The 24,635-nt window shown below is 43.6% G+C and overlaps 1 protein-coding gene across 1 annotated transcript; it reads right to left on the bottom strand.

Moving 5' to 3' along the window:
• Nucleotides 1-10,976: 10,976 nt before the first annotated feature.
• Nucleotides 10,977-20,342, bottom strand: NMD3 (NMD3 ribosome export adaptor). The gene is made up of 16 exons (XM_084267277.1): nt 20,277-20,342; nt 19,853-19,987; nt 18,986-19,082; nt 17,959-18,039; nt 17,446-17,574; nt 16,852-16,942; nt 16,584-16,662; nt 16,181-16,277; nt 15,798-15,915; nt 15,270-15,415; nt 14,535-14,647; nt 13,803-13,875; nt 12,919-13,025; nt 12,269-12,339; nt 11,704-11,833; nt 10,977-11,445 (listed from the first exon to the last, which is right to left on the bottom strand). Exons 1-16 carry the CDS (start codon nt 20,318-20,320, stop codon nt 11,421-11,423), a joined length of 1,536 nt encoding a protein of 511 aa, XP_084123403.1. The 5' UTR covers nt 20,321-20,342; the 3' UTR covers nt 10,977-11,420.
• Between the last annotated feature and the right edge of the window lie 4,293 nt (nt 20,343-24,635).

Genomic DNA, 24,635 nt, shown 5'->3' with positions numbered 1-24,635 from the left:
CACCAGTTTTATTTTGTCCCCTCATATTTACCAAATGACAAGGAAGCACCAGTAACTGAGAGAGTTCTGTTTTCCCTTTACTTCTCCAGTTCTGTATTCTGGTAACTATACACTCTAACACTTATTAATTAATAGCATTAATTTGAATACAAAGCTTTAAAATCAATGTATATGTTTTCATTCTGGCAACAGATCAATCAAGCTGGATAATCTGTGTATAATTTCCTTGTGTATGTGTGGTATTCCTCGTACTCCCACTTTGCATTCCAGCAGCAACTGGAGCATAAGACACAAAATCCAGTCTGCAGCAGCAAAAATCAGATTGGTCTCCAATATCTAAATCCACAAGTGGTTAAAGAGAGAGGGTTTAAAGAGCATTTTGAATTAAGCTGCTACAACAGTGTTTTAGATAATCCAGAGCAAGGCAAAGTTACGCAAGTAGAGTTTGGGTTAGAGAACAGAATTGCACTAATTCTTGGGTAACTGCTGGAAAAAAGAAATACTGGGGAGCAAAAAATAGTGCCAGGTACCCAGTGGTCTGAATTGGATGTTGTGTTTAGAACTGAGTGTAGGAAAAGAAAAAGGAATAGAGATCAAGTTTTGTGGGACAGGGTAAAGAAGGGACTCGAGCTACTGTGTTACTGATCATTTGCTACGCTTGAAATATATTTACAGTCCTGGATTTTAGATATCTCATGTTTTCAAAACACCTTTGGTCAGTATGAGCAAACTGAGCAGCGTGGAGTTGCTGCCCACACAGTGGTTTTATATATATTTTTTCCCCTTCTTTTTGTCATGGTAAGGTTTTTATTTCTGCTAATTTTCCTTTATTGGGACAGGGAAGGCTTTTGGAAGTGGCCCGAAGTTGAAGATGGATATTAAGAGCACGAAGAGCTATCTCTATTGGCTCTACTGCCAGTTTGAACTAATCACCTGCAGCTATCTCATGGAGCCCTGGGAAAAACTGCTCTTCTACACCTTCAACATCACTATGTTAGCCACGGTATTATACACTGCTTACATCTTCGTCCCTGTCCACATCAGCACAGCTTTTCAGTTCTTCTTGCACTTATTTGGAAACCAGCATGAAAATACTGTTTCCATTGTGAAGTAACATTGCCAACCTGACACTGGCTTTTGGAGCAGAGAAGTGTTTCTCTTCACACTCAGCTTTCCATTAGAAACAGGTTCAGGGTGTGTGCAAATCCTGCTTCATTCTGCAGCCTCTCCTACTGTTCTTCTGGATTTCAGGACCCTGTGACAGCAACTCATTTTGCCAAAACAATTTCAATCAGCCCTTGTTTTTGATCATCTGACTGACTGCTTCTTGAAGAGCTTTTAATGTTAAAGACTGGCTGGGTTTGGTACAGAAACAACCACCTTGTGTATTTTGTTATTTATTCCGGGGAGAGCTGCTTGGATACAGAGAGTTTTCATCTTGAGAAATTCTATGGCATATGTTTGTTCTTGTCTGCCATAGCTTTGCTGACAGGAAAGGTGTGTACACAAAAGGTTTTACACAATACTATGCAACTATAATCTGCTTCTCTAAGCTTGGTATGTATGTATTTATAGAACAATTCTATTATTTATTTAGTTTGCCTCAGTGATTTAATACAATTAATTACTTGACTGGTTCATCATCATTAAGCAAATGATGCAGTTGATTTATTAAACACATAGGGATTTACTTCCATGAAAATTTATAAGAAAATTCTCATTTTCTTGGACTTTAAAATAAAAAAGGAACATTTTTGTTTTACTTCCAAAAGACTGGTAAAGCATGCATGTCACATACAGAACATACATGTTCAGTTGTGCTCGGGACATTGCAGTGGAAAACCAATAAAAACCCTGCCCAAAATCCGGCACCTCGCCTTTTGTCCTAAACACCTTGTTCCCCTTATTTTACCACCTTTTATAATCTGACCTGTTGAGGAGTGTTTGAAGTGTCAGATCTTGAGACTACAGACTTTGTAACTAACGTGCTGGACACCCTGCAGTTGGCTTTTTTCCCCCAAAGTCCCTGTTTTTAAAGCTTCAGCCTTAGAAACACAAGAGGTTGGTGCTGCTGCCTTGCTGTGGCAGGCATGGGCTGGAGCTGGCCAGGGCTGAAGTGCTGGTACGATTCACTCTGCAATAGAATTGGTGTTCAGTCAGCCCAGGTCAGAAACAGGGTAGTATAAGGGAACATGCGGGGCAACAAATGCAACTTTGCCCCCACCTACCCTAAATTGAGGTTTTTTCTCACCTTTTGAGCACAGAGCTGCTCCTAGAATGTCATCTCCTTCAAGAGAATAGGATGTTATTAGTAAGTGGCAATCAAATGACTTATGAAATTAGATTTGGGCATAGACCAAATGAAACAAAAGTGAAGACACTAATTATGTTATTTGTCATCTTAACACGAGATTCACTTACCCAATTTATAATTGGGGAGAAGCGGAAGATAAAAATAGTTAATTCAGGAGACCGAGGGCAGCTGAGCTTCAACTTACAACTCTTTTGACAGTACCCTAAGTGATCTGTAAGACTGTAAAAAAATAATCTTCTATGTAATGCTTTCAGATTGGAATCCAATTGTATGTTTTATTAAAGTGATGTAATAGCTAAAGCAGTAAATAGCTTACATTTGCTCCTTGCCGCTGTCACACTCGGTCTGTATATTGCATTTACTCATGTTTAGGAACAGAAGAGGAAAACAGGGTATTTAGTTATCTCAATTACTAGACTCTGAAGTAAGAAGACACTGTTTGCTTCTAAACTGTCAGTAGATATAATGCAGATAAGGAAATGCAGTATTTTGTGTTATACATGTGGGAGAGACGTGCACATGCTGCATCCCACCCCAGCGAAGCAAGCTCAGTGGCTGAGCATCCCACCATATCCGTGGTTTAAGCTATAGCAGAAGGCTCCCTGTGCTCATCCAGAGTTATCTCCTGACTTTAAGGAATCGGGCAGGAGGTGGCAGGAGCAGGAACTCTCACCCTGGGTGTGTTTTTGTTTATTGCTGCCTTTCCCTGTCTCTCCAGCACCGACCTACTTGGTGTTTGTTGTGGTTGCCCACAGTGCTCGGTGCTTCTTTCCTAACAGCCAGTGTGGGCTGGTGTCTGCTGAGCCACCCTGCTCACACGCTGCAGCCCTTTGGCAGGGACCAGCTCCCGCATGTCGGCCAGCGACAGCCAAACTGCTGCAGCTCTCCATGCCAGCCCATGGCAGTGAGGATCTCAGCTCAGGCAGTGCAAATCTGAGCTAGGAAAAGCACCAAAGGAGGAAACAAGGGGCCAAGTGGCAGCTGAAAAAAACAAAAATCCAACTTCTAGATTAATTTTCCTCATTGCAGGCTCTTCCCTGCATGTCACCAAGGCTCTCATCTGTGGACTGGGATTTCAAATATTACATGCAAACTCCACCTTGCAATTTCAGTTTCAAAACATGAACCTGCTTGGGCAGGTTCCTCGCTGGAAGCCACGCTCTGACCAGCAGCCCCAGGTCTTGAATGGATAGAATAAGGTCATGGCTCCAGATTTGCCAATGTCAGGCCTGTGCATGCTTCACCCAGCAAGGTAACTTTGATCAAGGTCAGGCACTGGTATCATTTGGTGCCTATCAAACTAGCCATGAACTTGATATGGTGTTTATCCCAGCTGTGGGAGAACAGAACGTGGAATGGAGACTGCTGTAACAGCCTACTTCAATGCTTTTCAAGGTATTTTCCAGGCAGCAGAGTCTGTGCCAGCTTGTACACCCTCCACTGAGTGGCCCCAATGTTTGTCTCTTAAACCTAGTGATGATGAGTGTGGCAAATCCCGATTTGCTCTCACATGGCTAGAGCAGAGACCATTTCAAGGGGAATAGGAAACAGACTGTTCTCTGCAGCTTCTGCCTGCACACCCTTCTCCAAGGACACCTGCACGAGTTCAGGACCTGGTGCTATCTTGCTAGCACCAGCAGCATTTCCACCCCCCTTTGCCCAAGTCTTTTGCACAACCAAGAGCAAGAAAAGGGTTTGGGTTTTTTTTTGCCAAACTTCCTCAGAGACCAGCCAGCCATCTGCAGAGAGCTTCTGCAGTGAGACACTCACGTACACAGAGTCTATATGAGTAGGTTGGTTGTTAGACATTGAGGTGGCTGCCTCATCTCCTGAATGTTGGCAGAGGATCTGCAGGCTTATGGAAGACTATAAAATCCTTAACACCAATGCCTGCTGCACCAGATAGCAACTAACCCCACATGACCATTTTCCCCTGTCGGTGTGGGCTGAGCCTTTGGGTGTGTGTGCCTGGGAAAGGAGACTGCTGGTCGCAGTTGCTGTTTGTATGGTTGTAGTTGCTGTTTGTATGATTGTAGTTGCTGTTTGCAGAGGTTTATCATCCATCAGACACACGAACGAGAGGTGCTTGTTGTGCTCTCCCAGCCCTGGTGACCACAGCATAGGGCTGCATATGCCATGTTTGCTGCTTAGTCACCTTCAGTCAATAAAGGAATTCATTTTAGTATTTGCAGAGGGGGAGTTAAACATGGAACCTTTGACAGAGTGAGCTCCTGCCATACAGCCAGTTTGGCACTCTAACCACTTTCCCACTGCCCAGCATGGAGAATGGATCCACCCTCCCAGTCTGTGTGTTTACCCAGGGGACACTGATGTCACCGTGGGGCTGTACATTACAAAGGAAAGTGGGGTTGACACAGAGCACCACACCGATTGCTGTTCGGTTAACTAGTTAAATTGCACAACTGGCCAACAATGGTTCAGCAAGAGTTGAGGCTGAAGAACAAAATACTACACGTCTGCTGAACTGAAACTGCTCGTGCTGCTCACTATGAACCGTTTGATCTTTACAGCTGTGACATGAATTGGCAGATCCACAGCGCCCTCATTATGGAGGTTTATTACTGTAGGAGTTTTATAGCTTCTCTCTCATTAAACTATAATCTGTACTTTATCTGTCCAAATAGTTGAAATTTCCTAAAGGCAACAAAGATGATTTTGCACAGAGCTTTACCTCCTCTGCTACTGAATACTTCTGACAGCCTTTGGAGGCCTGAAACAAGTTCACACTCCCTGTCATTCCTTCCGCTGGTTTCACTGCTCTGACATACACATTTTGCCTATGCTGCTGCTTACACCTGAGTGCAATTCGAGTTCTTATCTTAGCTATTCATTATCTGGCTTGAAAATCCTGTCTCTAAGGTGAATTTGTCAGCACTTCCTAACCTCCGCATCCTGCAGTACGTATTCATTTCATCTTGCATTGTTTGTTTAGAACTATGTTGAGTTTGCAGCAGATCTGTTTCACAACGCTGACCTTAAATTACTCAGTCCTGCTTGGCTGAACCTGCCTGCCTAACTTCCCTGCTCAGCTGAAGCTACTTCAGGTGAGAGCTAAGGTACAGTCCTCTTTGTTACTGCAAATTACTTCTACCTCTATTGGTGACATAAGGGGAAATGCCGTAGAAAATAGTATTTGCACAGACATTTTTCTACATCTTTTTTTTTTTTTTGAGGAACAAAGCTAAGAATTTGAGATTGTGAATGTCTGTGAGGAGCCCAGGGCTTTGCCTCTTCTCATTGCAGCACTTCTCATGCTGCAGCATCAGTAGCTTCTCACTCACCTCCCTAAACTTTCCTGTCTCCCCTTCTGGACTGGCAGCCCTGGGACTGGAAGGAGCCACAGAGCAGAGAGCAGTGAGGGGTCCTCTTATGGGTCTGTCTGCACAGGCAGCCAGAGCTGGTATGTGGCCCTTAGGAGCAGAGAGACCCTCCACAGCTTCCTAGCCAGATATCTGATACACCTGTTAACACTCCACTGAGGAGCCTGATTAAGCACCCAGTCCTCACCTAGTTAATTCAGATAAAACTGCATGAGAATCCCTGTCCTGTAACAGCTTTGTCCATTTGGAAGACTCATCTGAAGCCACCCAGGGCTGCTTTCACTCTCACAGCCACACACTGCCAATTGCTCTGCGTGATGAAGGGATGATGCACTAAAGGCCACCAACACCCAAACCTGACTTTGGATTATTTTTTAAAATTACACTTGAAACCTACATTAAAAGAATTTGGGATTCAGATTAAATAATATTGTATCTCACATCCTGTTGAAGCACAGGGAATTGTGTGTGATCTCAATCCTACCATGTACTACCAACCTATCATTTGGTGCTGGAAGTCTCTTACTGCACAGTATCTGACAGTGACACCTATAGAAGCTTTTTATCTGTATTACTGTGCTATTAAAAAGTCAAATCAAACTTAGAGAAAACCTGGAGTAGCTACAAATAACCTGACTTTTACAAAGCATTTTAACTCAGGCTGACCTTGTTACAGAGCGAGAAAGCTGCAGCAATGGGAACCCTTCCAAGAGACTGTGTCAGGCTCAAGATCACAGGCTTTGTCCAAGAGCAAATTCAGGCAAGGAGGAAACTGGTGAATGACTGAGCTGTGCCTGGAGTTCAGAGGCTGCTGAGGTGAAACAGCAGCTGTCTCAGCACTGTCCTAATTCAGACCAAAGAGAATTCCTTTTCAATCCTACTTAAAGCATACACGTCTTTTTGCTGGATCTGAGTCCTGGGCTACACCAGCCACCTGCCAGGCCAGGGAGTTCAGCACACAGGTATGGAAACATGGAAGCTCAGGAGCTCTGGGAGGCTGAGGAGCTGCTGCTTCAGAGAGCCAGCTGGAAGAGCAGCCTGAGTGTGACTGCTCTTATCAGAGCTCGTATGGGCACCTCCACCAGGCTGACTCCAGCATCTCCTTTCTCAGCATGCCAGCTTCTGCAGACCTGCCACTGTAGGACTTAGTCTGCATCTGCTGCACCAGGAACACACACACCTACCTCTGACTGAGGTTGGGCAACCTCAGTTCCAGGCAGCCTGAACATCCCCACTCCTCAGGGATGCTAAAGGACCCGAGACTGGCTTAGTTTCAAGACAACCATCCAGCTTTTAAGGAACAGTCTAAAACAAACCTAGAGCTTCAAACGACACTGAGTTTTCTGTGCCTTCATACTGGCTTCCATACACAGGCATAAATTCATTTCAGCAGAGGTGTGGGTTAAACAGGTTAAACAGTATCTGAGATCTGCCCTAAGAAAAGGTATGAAATAACAAAGACCTACATGAGTAACAGAGGCGTTAATCCTTACAGCCCATGCAGCTTGAAGTGTCATCTCTAAACAGGATGCAAACAACATGCTGAATAATTTGCAGCTTAAACAGTTCCCTTCTATCTCGCAAAGCTTGTCACTGAGCACAGATACCTCTAAAATCATCTTTCAGCTCCTTTGAGTCCTTGGCAGGCCTGAAACATGCTCTTAGTTGATGTGCAAAGGCTGTGGGGTTGTCACAGAAAACTGTTCCATTTTGTAAAGCTGAATATTCAGATTACACAAAGGCACTTTGTTTCCTTGACTGACTGTGCTTTGGTTTATATCATGGTTCTGATATCCTGACAAGCTTTAAACCTCATCTCCTGTTCCTTACCCAGGTTCTTGTCCCAACCTTATGATGAAGCTGACATAGAGAACATCAGTAAATTCCAAAGCCAGCAATGTTCTTTGCTACATGATGATGATCTGGAATGTTCTATGGCAAACACAGCCAAATCCCTTGGACACCCACCACAGAGTCTCACCCCTGCATCAAACTGTTCTGGGAGAACACAGCTAAAATAAGCAGCCTTGGCAAAGTGGAAGTAGAGGGGAATCTATGGGCAGGAGGAGCAGACTGCAGGAGTAGGTTCTTTAACAGAGGGATCAAAGCAGCTTTTGTCTTATTGTTAATGCTATTTTATACTTAAATGAAAATATTAGGAACTACAGTGGCATGAACAAGCTTTTCCCTGGTTTACAGACACCTTTTCTTTGAGCAACAGGACAGGCTGCTTTCGGGGCCAGCAGCGTGGAGGAAGAGTGACATCAGGTGGACAATCACATTAACACAGGAACCGTATTTGGGAGCCTGTGTAGTTAAGGGAAAGAAATACTACTGGCAGATTTTTAAAGCAGTTAAAGGTGAAATCATCACCCATAAGCATTTCATCCTCGATATACAACAAGAATCTGGGTTGTTTTTCCTATAGGAAAAGTTCAGAACTAACACTTGCAAATCTGAACCACCCCTTTCAGGGTATTTGTTTCCCCAAATCATCTGGCTTTTGTGCTCTAAGGTTTGACTTAAGCAACACAACCTTTTCCTTCACCAGTTTCTGTGAGCAGAACTTTCAGACAGTTTTTCCAAAGTTCTGGACAGCTTCTCCAATGACAAATGAGTATTTTCTTTTTTAACAGAACTTTGAACTTAATAAAGTGATCTAGAATCACTGGAGCTACTGCACACACTAAGGCATCTAAACCCCCAAAGAGAAATGACTCACCATCAACCAAACTGAACCTCAGCACTAACACCCCTCGACCCCCAGTTTAGATCCAGTTTTGCCTTTTCTGCCTCCTTTCTTCCCCCTCCAGTAATTCACCAGGGAGTATAAAGTAGGTGAAACTCCCTCAGCTCAAGTAAGCTCCCCAGCACTCCCAGCCAGGGAAGCTGCAGTGGCAGGGTTGGAAGGCTGCACAGAGCCCTGCTTGGTTTCTCACTGCAGAAGCTGTGCTTCCCACAGCACCCAGAGTTGGCTGCTCTCAAGGACAGGACTTCTCTGCTGAAGCAGAATCTCACCAGCTGGCTGCACTTTAAAAAAAAAAAAAAACACCATAAAAAAAGTCTTGTTTCTTTTTAGTATTACTACTAGCTTACTCTGGGGCAAGTACTTGTCACACTTCACCATCACACAACTACTTTTCCACCTGCATTACTACTCATAGATTACAATACATCCTGCTGGTGCCTGGTACTGGGGATCAGACGTGCTCTGTGCCCACACACATGCACATCGCATTTCCAAAGCAAGTCCCTCCTGCCCAAGTACCCCAGTGAGGTGTTACACTTCAACATCCCCAATTCTTCCAAATCTGGGGGAACATTAATGATTAAGCAGTGATAAACTATAATCTCCAGGCAGCTTCTGTAGGTATGACAGGAGCTGTGAGCTGAGGCTCAGGCCACAGAGAGTGGTTTTCAGAAAGAGATGCAGGGGAGTGGCAGCCTTTTATCCGCTGAGAATTAAGCACCTTTTGTCAAATTGCTTATCCAGGGCCAGTGAGAAGCCCTCAGCAAACATTCCATATCCTGGGCTTGAAACCTACACCTCCTTTGGCTCCCAACTGCAGACACTGTAAACTCAAGAACCTAAAATTAGAACTAACTCTGGTTTCAAGTACAGGCAGCTTACCCACTCGCTGGAGAGCTGTTACTACATGTTACCAGCTGGCAGATGAATGCACAAAAAAGCCAAGCAATATACTGAGGTTTACGAATTGTTTGCCTAGCATCTGTGGCACAGGAGCTTCCCAGACAAGGCTCTTCCTGAAAGAGGCTTGAAAACATAACACAGACTTGCAACAGACTGGAGGGGAAGAGGGACAGACATCTCCAGTGACAAACAGGGACAGGCAAGGGTAGCAATATGGCTGATGTCACTGAGACACTATGAGGGAAAACATGAGCAAAGGCAGGAAAAAAGGGTGATGAAAACAGCCCAGTTTAAAAGCAGCTTTTATTAGGACTCCTCCCTCACCTGCCAGCACCAGGAATCTTCTTACTAAACTACACAGGATAAAGGCTCCATCATTTTCCTGTCAGAAAAATCACCCCCCAAACCACATCTCATCCACAGCTGCACAGCTCACACACTGAACTTCTTCAGTTTCCAGAGATTTGGCCCAGTGGGCACGAGAATTGAGGGCACCTCCATCTCCCCAACACTACTGGCAGGGGGAACTACAGCAAAACATGTGCAATGAAAGGCTTTTATTGCACTGGTAAATCAGGGTAGCTACGCAGCTGCCTCCCCAGGAATATACAGCTCTGCTTTTCTGCCTTCCCTATCCTGGACTAAATTACAGTCCTGAGATAAATCACACCTTTAGCTCTCAGCAGCTTTATGGGTTTTTCTTAACTGCTCTTCTACATAGTAAAAAAATATGACAAAGCTCCCCAGAGCAGGAGTGGAAAAGCTTAGTGTGACTGAAGTACGCAGTAGGAGATGGCACTGAGGGACGGCTGAGCTGCTAAGGACACCGACAGACAGCTCAGAGCTTCCCTACATCAAAACTGCCCTTCCAAATTTCTATTTGCCCTCCTTTACAAATGGATGATTAGAAGACTGTGAGAAAGAAATTAAGAAAAAAGAAAGTACGAGTAACTGGTATCTAAACCTTTTACAGTCTGAGGTACCTCTGCCTTCCTCTGCACATTGCCTGGGCTTAGACAGAAAGCCTGAAATCCAGCAGCTTCACACCTGCTCACACACACCTAAGTCAAAAGCAGACACCTAACTAAGAATAAAGCAGAAGCTTTGCTCACCCAGTGGGGGGTTGAACGCTGATCAAATCTTTGAGGCTTGAAAAGCTGCAATGTTGGGTGAAATAAAGTGCTCCAGGCACCTCCTCACCTGATACTACAGAGTAACAGCACATTCTCAACCCCACCTATTTCTCTTACAAGCAGTGACAAACTACACCAGGTGTTCTCACCTGACCTACACAGCCCTTGACAAAGGAATTATCAATACCCTGTGTGATGACTCCTACACATCTCTGCTTTATTTACAACTTCACATCAGAGTTTCCCTCCTTCACATATGCCTGTTATTTCAGAACACTTTTTCCTGTAATTAAAAAACAGCAGCAAAACCTCTCTCACTCTACTCTGCTCCTGTACTCACACCGACTTAACTCAAACATCTGCTCACATGAACTCTTAGTAACGTTCTGCTGAACCACTTTTGTGCAGTGAAGTGAATTAAGCCCAGATGTATGTAAGTACACAATGTCCTCCTGCACCACTCACAGCCTCTTCTGGCTTGTGGCAGAGTGAAAGTTCATTTTAAAGTTAAATAAAGAATGATGGACCAAAACATCTCTGTATAATTTTTTAATAGGTCATACCTGGGGCGGTATGTTAATTAGACATGCTGCATATTGCTTTTAATCACTGATACAGGCATGGAATACAGTTCAATAAAATATTAACTATACTTAAAAGATAATTTCCAATCTTTCTGATCAAGGGCTGCAGCTTCAATCGATTTACAGGGAGGTGATTTTTGTAACCATGTCTAGTTGAGCCTTCCTCACCAAAGAAGCAGAAGATCCATTCTCAAGTTTCCTCAAAATACTGTTAATACTAGCAATTTCATAGAAGGCTTCAAACCATGGTACCAAAAAGTTTAATCCATGTGAAGAAATACTCTACCTACAAATCTAGGAGACTAGAATAAAATCTTTCCCTCTGAAGAGATTCCCTCATCAGTGGTCTTCAGTGTGAGACAATGATGATTCACACTGGACAATCCCAAAGTTAAGTCAGCTGGTCTTTACACTGCAGAAGCTGCAAGGAGAGAGCACTCAGGGATGGGGGGGGAACTCGTGGAACTTGTACTGCAATGCTTGCACCCAAAATTAACCTTAATTGCTGTTTTTCTATAAGTTTATATATAAAATATTAATCCAGGACCATTATTTAGGGGTACAGTGACAGTTACCACACTGCTTTTCACGTTCACGTGAGCAGTTTGTGATGTTTACTTATACTTTGGGTACTTTTTCCTTGGAATTTGTATTGCATTGAGTAACTCACTACTCTTACTCTGTCATCATACTTGCTCCCTCCTCGCCAGTGGCGTCCTGGGAAATATGGAGATCCTCCAGCATTTCTGCCAGGCTGATTCGTGGGGGGCCATCATCATCTGTGTCGCTCTCCACTGGGATATCTGCATCTAAAAATGCACAGGAAAGAAAACAACAAATAGCTGAGTGAAGAAAACAAACCCCAGACCCTTTGACCAACCCCACAAGGAAGTGGGAAAACCACTCCAAGCCCTCAAAACAACTAAGAGACCACAAACCCCTCCTAAAGATCACCAATCCCATGGCAATTACCCTCACGGAGGACACTGAATTACACATCACATCACCCAGAGAGGTTTTAGGAGCACAGAAAATATGCTTCTCTCTCTCATGCTAAATGCAAACAAAACCCCATCCACATCCAATCAGTGTATGTGAAATACGCTGAATGCTTGAAGCTGTTACATCATGGCGTTTCTCTAGGTAGGAGCAGTTTGAAGAACCCAAACTGAGAACTTCAGTACAGGTGTCCTCACTGAAACACCCTTTTTTTCCTTGCAATTAAATGCTTTAAAAGGCCTTACTTCTGTAAATGTTGACATTCTTCCTTATGGCTTCATCTTCTTCCAGATCTTCAAGGAAGTCCTGGTATTGTCTATAAAAGAGGTTTAATACATTTACTCACTTCTCCTTTGGATTTATGCAAATAGATAAAACCAAAATAAAATCAAAGAAACAAAGCCCCAAGGAAGGACTGCCATGTGTGGTCCTTCAGATGCACCTTATGATGGCATTCCTCCTTTCCCAACTCATTCTTCCTGCTTTTTTTTAATTAGTACCCATGAGTTTCCAAAGAATTTAATTCTTCCTTGTTTAACTCTGACTGCCTTACTTTTTCTACTCAATTATTTCGTTTTTATTCATGATTTACAACCTGCTGCTGCTGGATCACCTTGTCACTGAACAAACCAGTGACATCAGTTGTAAGCTGCAGACAAAAGGCTTCAGATATTACTCACTTGTCTCATGATTTAAGGTTTTCTTGAAAAAAAATAATAAAACTTAGGTTTTGTATTTTGCAACAATAAATCTGAGAAAGCTGCAGTGTTGTTATCTTCAGCACATCAGCCAAGTTTTTCAGCTGGGTTTATCCTCAGCAGAAACAGGACTGTTATTTCTAGACTTGGCACAATATCCTAGGTAGAAGGGACTAGAAAACTGGATGATACTGCACCTTTCATCATCTGTATCCATGCCTTCTCTGTCCCTTTCCAGCTCTTTCAGCTTCCAGTTTCTGCGTCGCTGGCGTTTGGTACGATCATAGCTCTTTTTAATTAACACCTACAGTGAAAACCAGCAAGTATTTACACACACACACACCTTCAACAGCACTGAGAACACTCTTTCAAAACCCAAAACTCCAACCAAGTCTAGGCTTGGGCAACTGTAACATCAGCTGTCAAACGGTGGAGTCGGTCCAGCATGCAGAAGTTTGATAGAGAGTTTATACTGTATTTGTCAATTAAAGTTTCCAGACACTTTGGATCACACCCTGAAGAGGCACATGTGCACTGGAGTTGCAATACAGTTTTCACCACACACTGCATGGTGATTTGAACAAAACCAACCAAGGGTATGGTAATTAAATGTATTAATTAGCCACCATTCAAAAATTTAAGTAGTGAGAAAAGAATTCTCAAAATGAGATATTAATCAGATTTTGGTATTAGTATCGCCTCTTGCCTGGGCACTATGGAACTAGTGGTCTCTTCAGCCAGGGGACAGGAGATGGGACAAAGGGGAAATGGCACAAAGCTACACCAGGGCAGGGTCAGCTCAGATATGAGGGAAAAGTTCTTCCCTGAAAGAGTTGTGGGGCTGTGGCACAGGCTACCCAGGGAGGGGCTGAGTCACCCCCCTGGATGTGTTTAAAAAAAAAAAAGAGTAGATGAGGTGCTCAGGGATATGGTTTAACACAGGACAGGAATGGTTGGACTCTATGATCTTAAAGGTCTTTTCCAACCTTGTGATTCTGTAGCGAGGGTTCACTATCAAACCATATCCCCTAATAGCCCTGGGTAACCCAGAGAACTTTGTACAGAGGAAGAGAAGTCTTACCACGTCAGGAATATTGTGGGGGTTCATCTTATTGGCAAACTCGTCGTTCAAGTTGCAGTTGGCCAAGTCAAATCTACAAATGAAAACAGGTATTTTAGCCTAACAAAACTGAACTCAGTGCCTCCTGTTTGCATTAAAGGGCAGCACAGCCTAAGTTACAGCTCCTAAGATAGATAAATGCTTCCAAAGGAACTATGGAGCAAGTAAAAATCCCCACTGATACACAGCTGAGATACTATGAGTAACACTTAGAAGATGCTGTTCCCAAATTTGTTTCAAGAGCACGCTCCAGTGTCCTGGACCCAAACAGCAACACCCACCCAGGTGCTGCTGGGCTTAGAACAGCTCCAGTGACATTCATGGTTAAGAATCACCTAATCTTGTAAGTATTCTGCATGTGTCATTGCTGCATACGATACTCACTATCAAACAAAATGATCTTGCTGGTATTTTAAATATCCCTCCCATCTATTTTTGTCTAAACTGTTGCTCCAATCTGCAATCTAAAATCAATACTCCAGCTCCCTTATTACTAACAGCCCGTTTCACAAGATGACTTGTGCTAGAAAAGATTTCCCACATCAGAAGCATCTCTTCAGGGCCAAGGTGAAAGATCCTATTCCTTCTGCTGATTTCATTTAGAAATCAGAACACTTCCAACCTTACTCTAGAGAATCCAGAGAAGGCAGTCATTAAGTAATCAGTTAATAAACCCCAAGAAAAAGAACAGACCCCAAAACAAGGTCGCCAGGATTCAGAATGTGCCCCAAGTGAGTGCAGCAGAAATACTGATGGTCCGTATCCAGCTCCGAGGTTTTCCGTACCCAGGCTTCAGCCAGCGTGTGCTTGAGGAATGAAAAACAAAACACTCCTGTGATCAACCATGGTTTAACTTGCTGGGTTATTAGAATATTGGCACTGCTCTAACACTAGTTTAAATGACATCTGTAATTGAAGTTGTATTTCTACATCAGGTATCCACAGTACCACTTGCTACTCCTCATCTCTCATCTTTCCAACAGCGAGCCACCTCTCACAAGGAGCATTCCCCCTACAACAGTTTCTGTAACTAGAGAGGTTTTTTTGGTGTTTATTTATTTTACTTCATTAACTTTCAGCCACACACAGCTTTTGACTGGGAAGAAAATGTTTGATCCTGATTCATTAATTCTGATTAAAAAGAAATGCTTCCAGAGATCAAGAAAAACAGTTGAATGATTTAACAGTGGCAAAGCTAACGTAAAATAATTTCAATAATGACAGTTACAAGCAGAGTCTGTTTCCAATCCACATGATGCCTGTGCAGTTTCCAGCCCAAAATATTGTCCACATCTTCCTGAGAAGAGCTTTTGCCAGCAGCAAGACATAGAAAACCAGGCTTCTGACTTTGCAAGGCAGAAGGACTGAAAACAAAAGTGCAGCTGAGTAAGGGAGGGAAGAAATCGAATCGAAGAGAGAAACTCTCACCTTGTTTGACCTTGCCCCTGCACCTGCAACTTTTTTCTTTTCCTGAACCCTACTGATATCCATGATGATGAATTCTTCCAGTTGTTTGGGATGGAACAAGCTATTGAAAGGATGGCGCCAGTAGGTGTTTGCATCGATTTCAGCAACTGGAAAAAAACCCCACACCAGTATGAGCAAATCAGAAGGGAGAGAATTTCTTGCAATGAAATGAAAAGGAAAAAGGAACCAGTAGCCAAAATTAAGGCAACCACCAAACACATTTTGTTCAGGTTTGTTATGGTAACACAAGTATTTAGGATGTGACCCATATTGCAAACTGGTGCTACAAGAGCACGGGGTACTATGGAATTCAAGCCTAGAGAACTAGGTCTTAGTTTGCTATTAAATTCCCACATCGTTGATTGTACAGATGTATTTACAGCACTAAAGTCTGAAAATATAAGATTTCATTAAAACAAAATAATAATTTTGCCAGCAGAAAAAGCCCACCAGATGCTGCCATAGTGCAGAAAAGAACCCCTGACTTACTCTGCAGAGTGTTGGGATCGATGAGGTGCACAGTACTCGTTACTCTAATGCACACACAGATCTGGCTCATGTTGCCAAGACTCTGTGCCAGTTTTGGTGACAGACATACGACATTGTCCTGCATACAAACAGAAAGTCATTAACATCTACAGTTCCTTAATTTTTAACCAAAGAGAAATTTTTAGAGAGCTTTTGAAACCTTTTATTTTCAGTTCTCCACCCAATATCTCCCAGTAAATTCCTCGAGATAGCTGCTAGCTGCACTCTGTGGGGAGCAGAGGCCCCCCACCCCCCAAAATACACCATAAAACAGACCTTCATCACCAAAACCAAACTCCACCCACTTCACACAATACCCTGAAGATGAAATTGAGAGGAGTTACCTTGCATATTGGAACTATTTCCACAGAGAAAGTGCTTTTGTAATTGTAGACGTTACTACGAATATCGTGCGAGATCAAACGTTGGGATGATTTTGATCTGTAAAACATGAAATCAGAGCCTTCAGGCAGCAAGGACACTCCCCAAAAGAGGAGATAATCAGCAATGTAAGTACATAGCTGTGCACCCCAAATAAAAAAAATTAAGGAAAGAGAAAAACGCATGAGGGTTAGTTTTGCGATGGCTGAGAGGGAAACATGGGACTCATGTAGGAAAGAACTTGTCTCGTTTAACTAGAACACTGGTTCCTTACACTTTCACTTACAAAATTCTTGAAAAGTGAAGAATAAAAGACATTTCCCAAAGGCTTTTGGGCATTCAAGGCAATAAACAGAAATGATATACCTAGATGGAACTGTATACTGAAGAAAGTCAACCATCTTCTGGGCCTGCTGCTTTGAAGAGTAATAAAAATCCAGGCCATCTTAAAGAAAAGAAAGCTTGATGAACATATCTGTGTCACACACTATGCTGTTTGTTTTTTGTACAATATATAGGCTAAGTAATCTGCTTGTTATCTACACGTAGCTACTAGCACAAACACTCTTCCACTCTAAAACACATCAGTCTACTCCACCTCTAGACCAACAAGCTGCCTCAGTTCCTCACTTACCGTGGATTTCTTTGATGCGAAGTGTATTTTGATGAAGCCTGTGTTTCAAAATCAGCTGCTCCAAGTAATAGAAAGTCTTCTTGTGCAAGGTCTAAATGCAAAGATAAAATTATCAAGGTTATTTAAGTCTCTAGTGCAAATGCAGCATCTCTGAAGAATAAATATTTCTATGAAGAGATCTAGAGAAGGAACAGTCTGAAGTCTATTCCAAGTGACCAAAGAGATTTCAGAGTTGTGCTCTATTGATATCAGCTTTTCTTTCTCCTTTTTGTAGAACTGGTTGCTTAAAGATCCCATTTTCTTTTAATAAAAATCCATCTGCCCCACTGTTTCTGACACTGCCTTACAATACAGAAGGATATTTAGTAATTCACACAAGATCCATCTGCCAGCCATCCTTTCAAAAGGATATGCTAACAGTATTAGGTCAGAAAGTTTTTCTAAGCTAAGCTCAGTATGGAAAAACCCATCAACACAAAATGTATTACTGTGGCAGCATGCAAGTGTTGAGTGTATCTTTTTCTGAGAAAATAAAAAGAAATAATCCAAAGATTTTTCCACCCATTAACAAATGAAAACTGAGTTTGCCTCTACCTTTTGTCGGACTTGCACCACAGCCTTCCAGAAATCCTTAGCTTCAATCCTATGACAGTCTTCACACATTTGAGACTGAACTATATATTCCACCACAAATACTTGCTGAAGAACTGCTCCATTCATCACCTGCAAAACAAAGTGTTTAAAAGGTTTCCATGTTAATTAAGTCAGAAAGGTAGTTTGCCATGGCTTTCTGAAACAACTTCAATACTATACTGGCTATATTTGGGTCTAGATTATTAGCAGTATTTTCCCAACTTTATTGGAACAGATGATAACCTCCTTCAAACTGTGATGAATGGCACAGTAATGACAAAATTTCAGCAGGATGAAATCAATAGTTTTTCAAGATAATCCAGTAAACACATGCTGGACTTTACCAAAGGGAACCACTTACCTAAAACATACTAGTAGTAACAACAACAAAATGAAATCATACTGTTTGCCATAAAAGCTTTAAAAAAAAGCTTAAAAAAAGCCGCTTGCAGAGTAGTACTACCCCCCCATTACCTCTTTCTGAACAGTCAGTTTCAGCTTCAGCCTCTTCGAATGTGGCTCGGTCCAAATAAAGCCTGCATCAATCAGTCGGACCTGCCAGTAGGACAGAACATGAACTGAGCTACTACCAGCAGCTGTACCAACACATGTCTTAAAGAGACACAGCTCTAACTACCAGAAAACACAAGCTAAGGGTACAGTTCATCATTCCTTGACAATCCAAGGGAGTGAGTAACCTTAATTAAAACCATACATATCAGTATACCAAGCCCAATTAATAATGCTTAGTTAGAACAGAGTCTGAACTACCTAGAAGGATAGTGATGCGACCTCAGCCCCTCACACCAGAGTAACTGAATGCACTATTCAATGCTATCACTGGGCTAATGATTAATTTGGATAGTATAATGGTTTCCTCAGGATACTGCAGCAAAGGTTTAAGTAATAGCCCTGTAGTGAGACGCTCGATAAGGCAATCTAATTCAAACCAAACCAACTTTTTTTGCCTGAAGCACTATCTCAGATTTTTTTCCTCTGTTTAAGATTGTGAACCTTCATTCAACTTAAACACATGACTTTCAATTTAATCTATATTATATATAGACCTCTTAAGTATCATCATAAACCAGTAAGTACAAGCGTTGTAGAAACAGTTTTTAAAACGCATAGAAAAACACCTGTAAAATCAAGGTCCAATAAAGCCAGATTAGCTTCCTTCAGTTAATTATGCTCAAGTCCCACTATACAGTAACAACTCTGTAGTACGCTCTATGTCCCAGAACTGCACTGCAAACAGCCTCATCAGTATGCTTGTAAATTTTTGTTAGAGCCTGTCTTTACTGAATCCTCCAAATATCTAGATAAGAGTTATCTGAGATTAAATTACCATCCTCTGTGTTAAAAAGAAATCAGTCAGTAAGCTCTACACAGGAACATATGGCTGCCTTAGAAGGATCAAACCCTGCATAAGTTAGCTGGATTTTATTTTATGCAATGCCAACAGCCACGCTACCATTTACCAACAGAATTAGCTCCTCACCTTGCTCAGTGAAGCTTTGATTTTTTTCAGACACAAAGCAAGCAGCTCTCTTGATTCCAATGCACACTGGATCCAGGTTCCTGGAGGCTGAAGATACCTATGATACAGGATGTATTTTACAGAACACTGAAGCTGCTTCAGCAAATCAAATTGCTCAGAAGATGATCAGTTACTTCCCAAGCTCTCAGTTTTATTATCAACTACACAGCTGCAACTTTTGCCTTCCACACACCTTTTAAATCCCTGCAGGGATGGTGACTCCACCACCTCCCTGGGCAGCCTGTCCCAATGCCTGACAGCCCTTTCAGTACAGAAATTCTCCCTGATACCCGACCTAAGTCTCCCCTGGTGCAGTTTGAAACCATTCCATCTCATCCTTTCACCTGTCACCTGAGAGAAAGGACCGACCCCCACCCTTGCAGGTAGCTGTAGGGAGCAATAAGGTCTCCCCTCAGCCTCCTTTTCTCAAGGCTAAAAAGCTCCAGCTCCCTCAGCCGCTCCTCACAGGACTTGTGCTCCAAACCCCTCACCAGCTTTGTCACCCTCCTCTGGACACACTCCAGCATCTCAACATCCCTCCTGTACTGAGGGGCCCAAAACTGGACACAGCCCTTGAGGTGCGGCCTCACCAGAGCTGAGTATAACAGAACCACCCCTTCCCTACTCCCGCTGGTCACACTATTCCTGAGACAGGCCTAACCTTCTATAGACCCCACAGACCAACACTTTCCTCCTTCCACAAGTAAATACAGGAACGTGCTGAAAAACCCCAAGAGACCTGACAAAGACCCACAGAGCTGGTTCCCGCTGCCCTGAACGGGCCCGTTTCCCCGCTCCAAGGCAAGGGCGCAGGGCCCGGCTCCCCACCTTTCGCACTGCTTGCAGAAGTGGAGGGTGCCCTGCTTGGGGATGCCCTCGGTGATGTCCACCTGAGCCCGCAGGCACCCCACGCACATGTTGGCCGGGTTGGGCGGGATGGGCACGCCGCACTGGCAGCAGAGGCTGCAACGCAGAGAGGGGGGAAAGTCAGTGGCAAACAGCGGCTCTGCCCTCAGAGCTGACAGAGGCAGGAACCGAAGGGACGCGAAGGATTTATTTACTTATTTATTTTAAGCTGGTGGCTCAAGAGAGCTGTCCGTCCTCCTCCCCCCCCCCCCCCCCCCCCGGCTTATGGCCGCCCGCGTACCTCCCCGCCGCGGGAACAGCGCGCCCTCAGAAGCCGAAGCCCAGACCAGCCCGACAAAGCCCCCCCACCAGTCCCCAGCCGCCTCCCCGGAGCCCGGCCACTTACATATTGCCCTGGGTGGGCGCCGCCGGCCCCGTCATGTACTCCATGGCTGCGGCGCCGCACGCTGCCCGGTTTTCCGGGCGTGAGAGGAAGAGGAGGGGAGCCGCGGTCCCGCGAGAGAGCGGCCGAGGGTGGGGCTAAAGGGCGAGCTGGTGGCGGGAGACGCCATTTTGCCAGCGTGCGGCAAGCGCTGGCGATTATCGTTGTAATTAGTAATTCTTCGAAACTTTAATTCCTTTTTACTTGAAAATTACGGGGATTGATCCACGCATCTTCCTTCCCTGCTGTTGTTGCAGCAAATGGCGGCAGTAGGGTACAACCGCTGCAGCTTTCTATTCCTGCCTTGGCTGTTAGATTTATCTCCTAATATACATGCTTGGTTGGCGGTTTTGGTGGGTTTTTTCATGGAAATATGCTGCATTAATATACTAGTGTAGGGACGGGTCTGTCAGGTACTGAACATCTCCAAATCCTCCTGACATTGGTGTGAGCAGTGCTGTCAGAAATACCAGAGGAGGTGGCCCTTTTCAACAGCAGTTAATTCTTAAAGGCTGCTGCTAATTTATCCTTCAGAGATACTGCTTTGAAGCAATTTTATTACTGTCTTCACCTATTTGTCAACTGTGGCTGAACATTTCCAAATACCCTTCTACGTGTATTTCAGAAGGAATTTCCAACATTGGGGGAAAGAGTAAGGATACACGTTTGGCATTAACTTTATATTACCTTCAGTATTGATTTTGACAAGACTCTTAATCTACTTTCAAAAGTAACTACCTACCCTTCACATCTGCTGGCAACTTCCCATTGCTGTCTGGCGAGGGTAAAACCAAAGTGCCTGAACTTCACCCTTTGCTTGTTTTCCTGTATCTGAGCACGGAGATCCCATTTTTTCTGAGAACATTGATGATACACGACAGATGATGTGGTGGTGCATGTGCTTGTAAATGAAGAAACAACATTCTGGCTGAAGATTCCCTTTTGATTTGAATCATTATCAAGTTATGACGAAGTGAGGGTTCTTGTCACTGATTTACAAAGGACTGAACTGTGATAAATACCATGTGCCTTTAATTTACTGTTAGGATTTAACTCAAAGTACACCCAGAACCAATGGGCAGTTGTGAGTTTCTAAAGGGAAGATTAAATTTCAGTAGCCGAATAACAAACATTTTGTTAACTGGTGTCTACATTTGAAGAGCTCACCTTCCAGACTGGTGCTTGTCTCCAAGTACAAGAAAGACTTGATAAATTGGAGTGAGTTCAGCAACAGCTACCAAGATGGTCGGGGCTGGAGCCCTTTCCCTGTGGAGAAGCGGAGGTACCTGGACTGGATAAGCCTGGAGAAAAGATGGATTTGAAGGAACCTAAGAGCAGCCACCCAGGCCAATGAGGGGGTCATGGAGGAGGAGAAGGAGCCAGGCTCTTCCCAATGGTACATGGTTGGTGGCTGAGATGCAACAGGCATAAATTGAAACAAGAAAGATTCAGAGCGGTTTAAGGAAAAAAACTTCACTGTGAGGACAGTCAGGAGCTGGAGCAGGTTGTCTGGAGTTGTGTTGTCTCTGTCCTTGTAGGGTGGCAAGCTTAAGGTGGTTAGAACCTGCTCTGTCTTTGTGTTGGACCCTGCTTTGAACAGGAGGTTGAGCTGGAGAACTCCTGAGATCCCTTCCAGCCTGTATGATTCAAAACAATGTCTGTCAGTTCAAAGTGTAACTTGATGCTTAAATACCAAGTATCCAAGCCTGGCACCACATTTCTCCTCTCTGCTCCACCCATCACCTTCTCTGAAGAACTGAACAACAAATACCTTTCTTTTTGAGTCCATTGCTACTGCAGCTTACCCACAAAAAAAACTTTACAGAGAGATCATTGTCAACTACACTGTCGTAATTTATTAATGAAGAGTTACGTCATACTTCGGTGTAGAAGAAGGAGTTGGTACAATCCGTTTGGGTTACGTTCCATTTGTGGTGTACATTTCCCCATTCCATTGGGAAGCGAGGAGCTATCATGATACTAAGGTACGTCTGTGGGTCAGCACTTGTTTTCTGTGGGTTTACAGTTATGGAGGAGAACAGTAGAGCTGAATTGCATCCACACATTGCGTGTGGTTTATTTCCTTATGGAAAGGAAGAGTTGTTTTGGTTGCTTTAGAGTTGCTTTGGGGACTGAAAATCACAGGCTGTCGAGCTGTCTGACTTGTTTCTTCTTTTTTGGCACATTTGTCTTTGATGGGGTTGCTTGTGTTCACAGAAGTGTTACTTCTGCTCCTTTGAAATTAAGTTTCTTTGCAGACCTCTCTGGAGGCTTAAAATAAAAAGGAGAAAGCAAAAAAAAAAAAAAAAAGATAAAACTGAAGTGTTTCCCTGCACTGAAGTTTCATTTCTTTAGTCTTCAGAACCTCTGCTGCACAGTGGGTATTAGATAGTTTTTACTTTCAAGCCCTGATGTATCATTCCATCTTTGATTTCTTTCATTTCTGAAATAATACACTTCCTTTAAATTCCAGGCTGTCACTTGGCAAGTTTCACATTGCAAGAGGGGTAGGACAAAGCCTGTCATTTATGGGAGCCCAATCTTCTGTGGAGTCACCAGGAGGAGGATTTGATCATAATACTACTTTAAATGTTTCCACTGCAGATTTATTTTCATCTGCAGTTTTCTCCACCTGATTGCAGTGCTAATAGACTTCAGATCAAGGCACAACCACCATCTAATGCTGGTTAAAATCAGAATTATATTATATTATATTCTTTGTAGTCACCAAGGTGCTTTGTATATTGTCTATGAGCTCTTGTTGCCCTATGGCACTTCCACCTATCCAAGTAAAAATTGTATGTTTTAAACTCAAAAGTATTATTACACTCTTAGAACCACTTCTGAAGGAATTTTATGTCTCTATACACAATAAACAAGATTAAAAAACAGACCATAGAATTCCCTGAGAACTGTAGCAACGGGAGGTCTGGATTTCAGAACTTACTATGTGGGCTTTGGCCATGTGATGTGAACCAGAAGATTTCACCATCTCTTCCAAAAGAGGATCCAGTATTCAGAGACTGGCCAGTATTTCTGTAGTTGTTGGGATGGATGATGTTTCCTCTAAATCAGTGGCATCTTTAGGAATGTGTTTATGGGTAAGACCTTTCTTGCTGTAGGCTGGCAGGAGCCCAAGATCTGATATCATAGGAAATGACTTACATTTAAGAGAGGGTCAGATTTGCATAGGTGTGTGGATCAATCCTGTAGGCTGTTGATTTCTGAGGGTACAATCATCATTTGTCTACAGTAATGCCAGTAGAAAAACATGATGGACATGGGTTTATCTGCCAGCTGGATTTGTGGTGGTCCAGCTCAGTCTTTTAAATGAAAAAGCTACACTGGGGAAGCTCTCCTGGTATTTTCACCATTGTATGCAGGTTACTGTCCTACTGCCACTGCAGCCAGACTCACAGGAGCTGTGCAGGGTATCTGACAGGCCTGGTGTGCCTTCAAAACTAGACCCCACCAGCTCCTCACTGCCTTACCAGCAGCAAAGGGACTGTATGGGGGGCACAGCAAGACATCCTGGGGTGGAGGAAAAACACTGTGTGATTCTCCACTGCTCTGTAGTGTGTTGGGCTCTGGGCGTCAGGATAAAACTGTAGCCTGGAAGCAGAAAAAACAGGTTTGGGAGTGTTCAGGTGTGAACCTTGTATAAATGATCAGAGCAAACACCAGGCAGGAAAATAACTGTGAATGTGCCTGGTTGCTGTTTTGAACAGGCCAGAGAAAGATGGAGGGGCTGGATTTCATAGAATCATAGAATCACAGACTGGTCTGGGTTGGAAGGGACCCCAAGGATCACAGAGCTCCAACCCCCCTGCCACAGGCAGGGCCACCAACCTCCAGGCCTGGAGCTACACAAGGTTGCCCAGGGCCTCATCCAACCTGGCCCTGACACCCACCTCCTTGGGCAGCAGATTTCACCATCTGAGATGGAGGGGCTGGATTTCACTGTCTGGATGTGCTGCTGCATGTCTGCTCTTGGCTTCGTTCTCATTCATTCTCAGTGAAACAGCCACGCACTGCCTAACACCACACATAAGGCAGTAGGGAAGTGGCAATAGCTGCTTACCTTCCTGGAAGAAGAACTGCAGGAATTACACTTGTAATGTGGGCCGAGGCTTTGAGTGGTTTTTTTCTTTCCTTGCAAATGTCTCTGGAGCTGTTATCTAAAGTGCAAGATGGTAACTCATCAGGACATTGGAGTTTTCACAGCTCTCTTTAATTTCCCTTTTCACCCAGGAGCTGCAGCAGTTGGGAGACCAGGCAGGCACTGCTGTGAATTTAGAAGCAGCTTTGTAAATTCTGGCACCT

Source organism: Gallinula chloropus (genome assembly GCF_964237585.1).
Source record: "Gallinula chloropus genome assembly, chromosome: 8".
In the NCBI taxonomy this organism is placed as follows: Eukaryota; Metazoa; Chordata; class Aves; order Gruiformes; family Rallidae; genus Gallinula; species Gallinula chloropus.
Note: the sequence above shows the minus strand (reverse complement) of the source record. Positions and strands in the feature narration are given on the sequence as shown.